Source organism: Rattus norvegicus, chromosome 3 (genome assembly GCF_036323735.1).
Source record: "Rattus norvegicus strain BN/NHsdMcwi chromosome 3, GRCr8, whole genome shotgun sequence".
Taxonomy (NCBI): Eukaryota; Metazoa; Chordata; class Mammalia; order Rodentia; family Muridae; genus Rattus; species Rattus norvegicus.
Genome location: NC_086021.1, coordinates 120,141,207 through 120,152,264, shown reverse-complemented (window position 1 = coordinate 120,152,264; position 11,058 = coordinate 120,141,207). Strand labels below are relative to the sequence as shown.

Genomic DNA, 11,058 nt, shown 5'->3' with positions numbered 1-11,058 from the left:
AGGTTCTTGATGTCCTGTGCTCCCTCTGTCTCTGCAATGGGGTTGCAGTAAGAGCCAACCAGAATCTGATCTGTGACAACCTACTACCCCGAAGGAACCTGCTTCTGCAGACACGGCTAATTAATGATGTCACCAGGTAAGGTCACTAGTGTTATTCCAGATGCCGAGTGTGTATCTTGATAGGAAAAAGGACGTTATTGGAGTTCAAGCTAAGACCAAACAAAGGTATACTCTGTATGCCTCTTTAAGGGGAATTTTGGAAAATAACCTTTGAAGTTAAAAAGCCGAGAAAGGAAGATAAGTACATTCAAATGACTGAAGAAGTTTTGTTTTAAAATGAATGTACCTTTATTACTTCATCATATATTAATGTTTTCGAATACTATCATTCTAAAACATTTTATATGACGCATGACCCAAGTTGTTACTACAGTTGCTTACATTCAAGGGCACATGGGTATTTACCTGGCTGATAACCTATGAGGGTCAAGACAGGCCCAACCAAACCTTCAAGCCCACTGGTCCCTACCTGTGACCACATGGGACACAAGTAAGCTCACTGGGCCTTAGCCTGATAGGCTTTATGTGCCTTTTCTATTTTCCATCTGATCCACATTCTGACCCACAGTAGTGAGGGGAAAAACTTCTTCCATAGTACAGAGCAACATACAAACCTCGGAAATCACACAGATCATTCTCTTCTTCCTCTTCCTCTTCCTCTTTTCCTTTTCCTCTTTTCCTTTTCCTTCTTCTCCTCCTCCCCCTACTCCTCCTCTTTCTCCTCCTCCTTCCTTTCCTTCTCCTCCTTCTAACTCCTCCTGCTCCCTTCTCTTCTTCCTCCCTCCTCTTCCTTCCTCCTTCTCTTCCTCCTCTTCTTCCTTCTAACTCCTCCTCCTCTTCCTCTTCCTCTTCTTCCTGGTTTTTTGTTTGTTTGGTGGGTGGGGTTTTTTATTTGTTTGTTTGTTTTGTTTTGTTTGTTTTTTAAGACAGGGATTCTGTATACAGTCCTGATCGTTCTGGAATTCACTCTGTAGACCAGGCTAGCCTCAAACTCAGAGATCCACCAGCATCCTGAGTGCTGGGATTAAAGTGCTGGCCACTGCCTGGCCAGATCCTCCTTCTTAACATACATCTTAATACAGCCTCATTTACATGTGTCCATCTCAAGTAGAACATACCCAAGCCCAAAAAGAGTCGCTCTTGCATAATCCAGACATTGAAAACCCTTCGTTGCCTTCCCATACTTAACAAGGTTGGCTAATAGTAACTTCTTAATGCTTTGGAGTATGAAATATGCTTAGGGAACAAAACTACTAATTTGAAAATGATTGGATTTAAGCTTGTGTATCAGAAGATGGAGTTCATATAAATGATGTCACTTACAGAAAGACACAAAGGTTGGTGATGATGCGACCCTTATAATATATACAGCATTGTTGCACATGGTCGGCATTCAATAAATGCCTTGCCTTGAGTTAATTTTTTAAAAAAAATCTTTATATTTTATAGGAAGTCACTGATGCCCTCATATTGCCCACTACAAGCTTGGCCAATTGCTGAAGGTTGTTCAATAACAAACAAACAAACAAAAGGTTAAAAGGCTCTGACCTAGGTGTAACTGGGCCAATGCCTCCTTCTGGGTCTGGTTCAACTTGTTTTTCAGTTATTTGCTCTCTGCAGAAGCAGCCTGTCCCATGTTTAATTTCAGTATCCGACCAAACATCTTCCTGGGAGTTGCTGAAGGTTCACCCCAGTACAAGAAGTGGTACTTTGAGTTAATTATCGACCAAGTGGAGCCTTTCCTAACAGCAGAGCCCACTCATCTGCGGGTGGGCTGGGCCTCCTCTTCAGGCTATGCCCCATACCCTGGAGGTGGAGAAGGATGGGGAGGCAACGGTGTTGGTGATGACCTGTACTCCTATGGCTTTGATGGGCTTCATCTCTGGTCAGGTGAGTACCTTGTGAAGGCTTCCACCTTCTGTTTTATTGCTGAAGATTACTGAGCCTCATGGTGTTCACTTTGAGTTGAAATGGTAGAAATGCTTGAATCCTGTGAGATTGTTGGGTGGAAAAAGCATCAAGTTTAAATAAGTTTTATCTATTGCTTTATTCTGGGAGTTCACAGCTACGTCACCCAACACAGATCACTTTCACAATTTAAGTGTAAAATGCCCATCACAGGTACATGTGCTTGAATTCTTGGTTACCAGCTAAGGGCACTTTTTTGAAAAACTGAGATAGTATCAAGCTAGAGGAAATAGGTCACTGGAGACATACCTTGAGGTTTACAGTCAAGCCCAACTTCCTACCCTCTCTCTACTTCTGGTCAAGTGGTATATTAAATTAACAAGCATCTGCCATTTGTTCTCACTTCCACAGATCCACCCACTAGCATGCCTCCCCTGATAAGATAGCTGTAAACAAACATAAGCCCTGCCTTCCTGTCTTGTAGATATTCGATCACAGCAATAAGAAAAGTATTTGATATATTAAGTGCCGGTATCTATCAAAAGCCATTTAAGAAGGCTAAAGACATACAAGTGAATTTTCTGGAGATGGGACACCATTTTACATGGCTGTGATGGGTGAGCTCTGTGAGGCAAGGTCCCAAGAGACTTCATCCCAGAATTGCTTCTTGCTGTTGACATGCCTTTCCTGTCACTATTACATGGTCTAATAGTTACTGGGTATTGGCCCACTCTATTGGGCAGATTTTATGCAGATCAACATGAAGGTGTACTCTCGTGTAGTAATGCTGTGGAGACAAATTGATGATTTTATAAATCCTAATAATGATTTTATAGAATTCCTAGATTTATACAAGTAATTTCAAGTCCTCTACAGTGTAAAAGCAAATAAGAGTTCTATAAACCCTCATGTGTCATGGGCTGATTGTACAAGAAACAGAAAACAGGCTTGGAACAAACTTATGATAAAGGAAAGCGTTCCTTCCAGGTAAGGCATAGGACCATTACCTGGTAACTAAAAGCCGTAAACTGGGAATGGACAATTTATTGTAGGTACAAGGACAAAAAATGAAATATTGACTAATTTATTTATATAAAACTTCAAAATAATAAGACACAAGGCAGATGATTTGTCTCTTGACAAAACCATCCTAACTTGTGACATAAAACACATAGCTTTAAATTTATAATAAACCTATGAGGGACTAGTAACAGATGATGAATGTTTAATGAGATGGAAAGACATGTAAACAATTCTGTTGTTACTCTTTAAACTGTATCGATCTATGACATGAACTAGTGCTGTAAACTTACTATGAATTTATTGGAATTTAAATGTATTTAGAAAAAATGTAATTAATTATCCGGCTGTAACAGTTTTACATGATAGCTGTATGAGGTTATTTTTTTTTAGAGAAAGTATATATAGTGAAAACAGAAAGTAAAGGTAAAATGGAGCCTCTATTTCTGTCTCATACTGAGTGAATGAGTGTGTGTGTGTGTGTGCGTGTGTGTGTGTGTGTGTGTGTGTGTGCGTGTGTGCGTGCGCGTGTGTGTGTGTGTGTGTGTGTGTGTTGCACGTGTGCTTTTTTATTTTTCCCTTTCTTTCTGACTCACAAAGAGTTAACAAATTCTGAGCCTCTTGCCTGATCAGCCAGGGACCTGTGAGACAAAGAACAAAGAATTGGAGTAGCCAACTTCTTTACTTAATCCTTCCTTAGCTGCTAACAGGAGGTGTTAATCACCAGAAGTCAGCAGCTTTTGGCTACAGCGTAGTGAAGGGTTTAGGAAGGCAAATATTACCAAAAGTAAGCAGGTTTGCCTTCACAAAACCAAGGTTTGCCTCTGCAATTGCCTACACCATCCATTGCTTGCCTGCCTCAGTCTACTCCGATGCCCTGGCTAGCTAGCCCTTGGCATGTATCTATCAGTCCTTATTTCAAATAGGGTTGTTAGGGTTTTTGAATATGCACATTGGCAATAATTTGCTTTATTTAGTGGGTAGTGAGACACATGCTGTAATGTCATAATGACCTTTAAGGTAGCAAATACTGAACTCATGTTACAGAAACAGACACTGATACAAAAAGACACCAAGAAATATAGTCAGTCACCCTGGGAAGGCTCCTGATCTGAATAGATCATCAAGGCCAGGGCCTTAACACTGCTTGCTGCCTCACGCCATGCTTGTTAGCATCTGTAAGTTAATGTTAATCTAAAAAAAATCGAGACTCTTTAAGAAGATAAATACTGATGATTTTGCCATACATAACCATGGCCCATAAATGTGAAGGAATGGGTTGTTTCTGCCTGGGTGAAATATGCAAGACCAACTCTAGAGTTTTCACTGTAAGTACCTCTACTGCTTATTGTCCAAAGCATATATTGTCTGTCTTTCCTTAAGAACTGCAGTTGGAGATGATGTGTGCCTGATAAAAATGCCTCAAAGAAGCATTGTGGGGCATATTTCTTACAGAGGAGCCATGATACAGTCTTCTTAAATTCAGTATGAAAGAAATATTTCTCTACAAAATGAAACTACATACTGAATTTTCTTGTGTAACTGAGAAGTGCATACCCGTCACATTCTCCTTCTTCCATTAGACCACTGGTTCCCAACATTCCTAATGCTTGTGACCATTTAGTACAGTTCCTCATGTGGTGGTGACCCCCAACCATAAAATTAATTTCATTGCTACTTCATAACTGTAAATGGCTACTGCTATAAGTAGTAATGTAAATCTCTGAGGTTTTGATGGCCTTAGAGGACCCCTGTGAAGGGTTGTTTGACCCTCATAGGGCTGCAACCCAAAGGTTGAGAACCATTGCCTTAGACCATATTCTAGCTACCTGATATTAATAACTTGTGTCACCTGAGATTCTGGTGACATGCTTCTTGGAGTGATTTTATTAATGATATTTGTTATTTTTGTGCTGTTTCGCATGGAGTTTAAAACTTTAAGTGTTATTATATTTTCATTTGTACATTTATCTATCCTAGACCATAGAGAGGGATGGGAAGGATTCAAACATCTACTTTTGTTCTGTGAGACCAAAGGGACAACTTGGAACATGCAAAAACTATGGCAGGATGAGCTCAGCAGAAGGAAATTCATCTTGCTCTCTACCCCACCTCCACTCGCCTCCCCTAGTTCTTCATAGAAAATGTATCTTCCCTTCCTAGTCATACAAGTGCCATTGTGAAATCACTGAGTCTGGAGGTGTACAGTTGGAGCTTTTAGCTTAGGTGTATCACCAGATGATACACACTATCTCTGGGAGGTGAAAATTGACTGTGAATGGGAAAGGAAGAATACTCATTCATATCAGCAACTCCCAGATGAAGTCTGAGGGTGACTGAATGAGCTTCACTTGTGGAGCCATTCACACTGCTACTGATGGCTCCCATCTCATCATCCCAAGTCTGTTTGCTCAAATGAACCCAGACAATTCCTGCAGAGGACTCTGAATAGCCACTCAATAGATTAAGCATATTTGACTCTTGGTTCAAAGGCAAACGAATCATTCTCGAAGGAAAAACTTCCATCCTTTTTGATGCTGCAGGAATACACCTAGGCACTTAGGAAACTCTTGTGTCTATTTGTAGACACTTGGGAACAAACACTTCAGTGAGTCCAGGGCCAAAAAACTAACCACACTGAGGACTTCAGTGAGTCCAGAGGCAAGGACACTAACCATGCTATATCAAAAGGGGGCACACTCCTGTGCACTTCAGGACGTAAGCATCAAGAATTGTGCATCATTGTTTAAGTAGATAATTGCCCCTGTCCATCTTTTCATTGTCCATCCTGTATCCTATGAACAAGCAAGGGAAATGATTCAGGGTCACACAGGTCATCACCTGCAGTGGCTCTGTCTTATCAGAGAAGTGCAAAAATAGCTGGAAACTCGGGTTTAGACTCATATTATTGAGTCTAAATAATATGCATGCCTTACGATATAATCCAATGAAAGTTTGCTCAAGGTCTCAGCCCCTTAGTCCCTCTGAGAAGCTGTAGAAAAGATAGTGTCTATAAGAGTTACACTTTCCATTCTCATGCTCTGAAGCCCAAGGCCTCCTTCAGTCCAGACTACACCCTGATTTCTCAAGCTCTACACAGGAGACAGCTATCTTATAGAAGGTGTTCCAGGTAAATATATCAGTATGTGCTTCAGCTGAAGGAATATGGTGTTTGTTAATGACTCCCACCAGGACAGCAGGGAAATTCAGGCGTCTGAGGAAAGGGTAATTGCCTGATGACTTAATAGCATGGAAATAACACTCAGATGATGTAGGAGAGGGTGGAAGAAGATTAGGAAGACAGATTGAAAACTGGTCGTGACAAATTGTCTTCTTTTCCTTGAGATTTAAGTTTCCGGGTCCATTAACTTTATCGTCATCTGTGGACGTAAATTAAGCCACTGACTCGAACTGATCTGTCACGCATTTGTTAAAGAACAATCGATGTTGTCTTTGAAAAGAATTGCAATGGTAACATTGTTATCAGTGAAAAAGGTCAAGGAAAAAAGACCCTGGCTTTCCCAGGTACCCAGTTGTTGATTGGGGGAGGGGTGCTGGGAGATTGCTTACTTTATGGAGACTTTTCTAATTAGAACAAGGCATAAAGTTGGGCTGGATGGTACATCCCCATAAAGTCAGCTGTTAGGAATGCTGAGGCAGAAGGCTCACTAGAGCCCAGGAATGAAACATAGCTGCACTACATTTTGAAATTGATAGTTGCCATGGAAGGGAGTCTTCTGCCATGGAGCATCAACCACTAGGAGGTGTGGATCCTTATCTTCTGTGCCTTATCTCCTCGAAGGACTCTGAAGAGAGGGGAAGGAGACAGTAGAATCACAGCTCAACTCTGCAAGCTCCATTTTGACCTGTATGAGGCTTAGGAAGTTCCTTGTGAATTTTATCTTTCAAGGTTCTGTTTGCTTTGAAATTGTCCAAACTCACGTGTCAGTTGTTCTGCTGTTTTTTCCAAAATCACAGATAGGTTGGGAATTGTTTATGAAGGATATTTTCTGGAAGCCAAAATAATAGTTAAAAAAAAAAAGAAAGAAAAGAAATGGGTTGTTGGTAACAACCATTTTAATGGGAAAATCAGAACTCAAGCGTGAGACAAACACAGCAGGTTTTTCTGAGTTTCCCTAAGTTCCTTTCAAAGCAGACTTGAGGGAAGAGGAGACAGAGTATAGGTCCTGGGATGGCTAAGCCCCATGAACTGAGAGGAGTCAGTCAATTTCTGGAAAAAAATGGGAAGATGTCAATACCACCTGCAATCCACACGGCGCTCTGTTTTGTTTCATATTTAAATAATTTTGCCTGTAGGTCTCCCACTGTGTCTATCTAGAGTTGGTAAAGTGATGAATTGGAGATCCCCACTGATGACATTCGGTGCTGTGGCCTCCGCAGTGTGGATACCCAAGCTCTGTGTTCTGCCTAGCTTCATCAACCCCACCCCATCTCCTGTAACCCCCTCTCACCAGCCCTCACCCCTCAGCTTCAGCATTTTCCCATTTATCTAGTATCCTGTTCATTTCTGAAGTTCCCATGTCTCCCATGTTTGCAGACAGGCGTGGCATCGTCCTCTACCCCCAGCAGACATGGGCCTTCCTCCTAACAGTTTTCCTATTGCTATAATTTTTGACTATCCACTCCCTATCCAGAGACAGTGAACTTCTTAAAGCACAAAATGGGCCTTCTGCTTTTGATTCTCAGCCCCAGATATAGTATCAGGTACAGAGAGAACCCTGTCTTAAAAAAAACAAAAATAAATAAGATAAAATAAAATGGAAGGTGATTTTACTATAATATTTGTAATTATTTCTTTCAAGGGATTTAAAATGAGCATTTATTATTTATGATGGAGGGGAGGGAGCTGGAATGCGGCTTTCCTTCAGTCCCATAAATCAGAGAAAGTACTTATTTTTAAATTAAAATATATAATAATTTTGCTATTTTTTAAAAATCAACCACTTAGCTTTTAACCTATTACTGAAATAGTATTAGCCACCATAAAAGTTAAATGGTTTGAGGTTGAGATTAGTAATATCACCGAATATATGTGCAAAATTTGTAAATAATATATATACATCAAGAATAGATTTATTTTAGTTACCTTTCATTATGTTTTGAGAGGTCATTAAAATCTAGCTTTTAATGTGTATAGAATTATGCTATAACTTATAATGTAATTTGGCAAAATAATACAAAAGACACATTCTGGGTTGGATACATTTTGTGTGAATACGTGTGTGTGTGTGTGTGTGTGTGTGTGTGTGTGTGTGTGTGTTCACATTAATGGTGTTTTAATGGAAGCATTTTTTCTTACTCGGACAAATTCATAGATGTTTATACAGAATCTTGGTGGTTTTCATGCCCCCATTACCTGCTCTCATGCTCCTCTCTCTTTTGTTGGCAACTTTGTTCCTCTCAACAAGTCCTCCTGCCTCTACTTGAAGGATTTTTTGAGCCACTGAGTTTAATTCAGGTTGTTTACATGAGCATGGGTCAAGAGGTTGTTTACTGGAACATTGGCAGCCTATCATGGTCTTCACCTCTAAAGAAAATTACATCCCTGCCTCTAATACCCCTTAATTGCCCATAATCCCTCAGTAAGAGGCGGGAGCTCATAATCTCTCACCCATACATCTTGAAATGGTGACAGGTCCAATCCTGTATAAGTCTCATGTAGGTAACCACAACTGTGGTAAGTTCACGAACGTATCAGCCTTGTTTTGTCCAGAAGATTGTTTCACAGCACGCCTCTTTAACCTGTCTCCTATATCATTTATGCTCTTCATTTGCAGTGTTCTCTGAGCCTTGTGAGGTCATGATCTAGAAGTCCTGTTCAGGGTCAGGCATTCCAAAGTCACTAATTCACCACACTATGGAGTTATACTTTTTTCCCTTACTTTTCTGTGTGATGATTAATAACATGTATTAATTGTACTCTTAAAGAAACAAGCTGTCTTTATCTTGTTACTGAAACTAAAGTCCAGCTTCTCCCTGTCTGAGAGGGGTCTGGGGAGAATCATGATAATAACACAGAAAAGCAAGGCATTTTCTCACTATTTTGAGTCAGAAGTGTTCAATCATTTTATGAGGAAGGTATAGAAAGGCATTTTATAACCACTAATGCACCTATAAATGAGAATGTGTTTGCCTCCTTATCTATAATAATAAAGCTATTTAAAGCAATCAAACCTTGTTGCATGGTTTCCTGACTAGAGGGGGTGCAGTTCTCTCTGACAACCCTCTCAATCAGAGCCCACATCCTTCTGAGAAAGTGAAAGAGAGAAGGCCTTCTCTCACCTATGACTACATGTTACACCCCTATCTCCAAGGACCTCCACTTAGTAAAAGCTGTCTGCTGCTTACTTCTAACACCGGCACAGTCTGAGTACATACCTTGTAGACTCACTTCTCATTGGCCTCACTCTTAGCCTTAGGACTTTCTCTGAGACTTGGTTCATGTCAAGCAAGGTGTCTGTCCACTCGCCAGCTTAGGAAATAATTTCCCCCTCTCGTCTCATGCAGCAAGAGATTGGGTTTCCACTACAGTAGCATATCCTGAACTCTTCTTATACTGCATACGTAATGTGTTTCTCCATCTCTCAATTATAGCCTCTTGAGTATGTCTCTACCTGATGCATGACTCCAGGGTCCCACAGTTTTTATTCCTGCTCTCTACTCACCAGGCCGGATACCCAGAGCTGTGGCCTCCATCAACCAGCATCTGCTGAAGTCAGATGATGTGGTGAGCTGCTGCCTTGACCTTGGAGTACCCAGCATTTCTTTCCGAATCAATGGACAACCTGTGCAGGGAATGTTTGAGAATTTCAACACAGATGGACTCTTTTTCCCCGTGATGAGTTTTTCGGCTGGTGTCAAGTAAGTTATGGCTGCCATTTCCTGGGAAATAGCTATGGCCCCACTTTAAGACTCCCTTTACCCTCTCCTTCTGAGAAACCAATACTTTCTTTTAGGGTTTCATTCAAAGCCAAATTACTCCCAAGAAGGTGGTGGCAAAAGGGCAAGAGGCAACCAAACTCATTTCCTCCACCCGCTTACTGAATAGGTTCCTCCTGCAGGGGTAAATACTGTTTACTCAGATAACATGTATGAGAAATCATATGAACAATACATGCTTGTTATGAAGTCCTTGAAAGAAATAATTACAAATATTACAGTAAAAGTCACCTTCCAATTTATTTTATCTTATTTTATTTTTGGTTTTTTAAGACAAGGTTTCTCTGTGTGGCTCTGGCTATCCTAGCAGTCACTCTGTAAACCAGAATGCCTCGAATTTGGAGATCTACCTGCCTCTGTGTCCTAAATGCAAGAATTAAAAGCATGTGCCACCACTGCCTGGTACACCTAATTCTAATGCTATAATTGCTATTAATATTTTCTTATATTTGTCTTTTAGGTACAAATACAAAAGGTGTGTATACTTTCTAAATTGTAGTCACTGCAATATGAAGTATAATTTTTCACTCAGAAATAAGTAATGAGATTTTTCGTGACTCATTAGGCACCCTCAAAATTATTTTTATGGCCAAATAATCTTTCTTTATTTCACTGCCTCATAATATAGCCATTACTTTAGTGCTACCTTTTCATGATAATTCTATTTTTATTGTTATAAATAGCATTATTACAGATATATGAGATACATGTGCATATAACTCTGGTTTCGCATTGCTGTTTTCAAATTGAGTTTTAGAAAAATCCCATGAAATATTAGGAGTTTCTTACCAATGACTGCAAAGTCTAAGATTCTTCGAAAACCACAAATTTGTTCAGGACACATTTTGTAGCAAAAGTAACCTGAACAACAATTGTAACAAAGCGGTCATCAATAGAAATGTAACTGGTTTTCAACTTTTGACAACATAATTTCTATGAATGTTGGTATGTTTAACCACAGAGAAATTTGTATATCTAAACACTGGATACTGCTTCTCCTCTAGCTGGTAGTTCTGTTTGACATGTATGAATGTCACACACACAACCTCTTTCTTTTTTGAATGCTTATAAATTCCAAAGTCCAAAATACATCTCTAGAAATTACAGATA

At 40.0% G+C, this 11,058-nt stretch overlaps 1 protein-coding gene and 1 long non-coding RNA gene across 15 annotated transcripts in view; one reads left to right on the top strand and one right to left on the bottom strand.

Annotated features, from left to right (window-relative positions):
* Ryr3 (ryanodine receptor 3) overlaps positions 1-11,058 on the top strand; it is a 547,337-nt gene that overhangs the window by 281,201 nt on the left and 255,078 nt on the right. For all 14 annotated transcript variants that reach the window (XR_010064867.1, XR_010064868.1, XM_063284953.1 and 11 more), the window contains 3 exons: positions 3-136; positions 1,709-1,950; positions 9,678-9,870. Coding sequence is in view for 12 of the 14 variants with exons in the window: in XM_063284953.1 (XP_063141023.1) it covers positions 3-136; positions 1,709-1,950; positions 9,678-9,870 (569 nt within the window). In the remaining 2 variants the exon portion in view is untranslated. The remainder of the gene's footprint in view (positions 1-2; positions 137-1,708; positions 1,951-9,677; positions 9,871-11,058) is intronic.
* LOC108350585 (uncharacterized) lies at positions 7,048-8,852 on the bottom strand. The gene is made up of 2 exons (XR_001837450.3): positions 8,621-8,852; positions 7,048-7,219 (listed from the first exon to the last, which is right to left on the bottom strand). It is a non-coding gene; the product is annotated as an uncharacterized LOC108350585 (long non-coding RNA).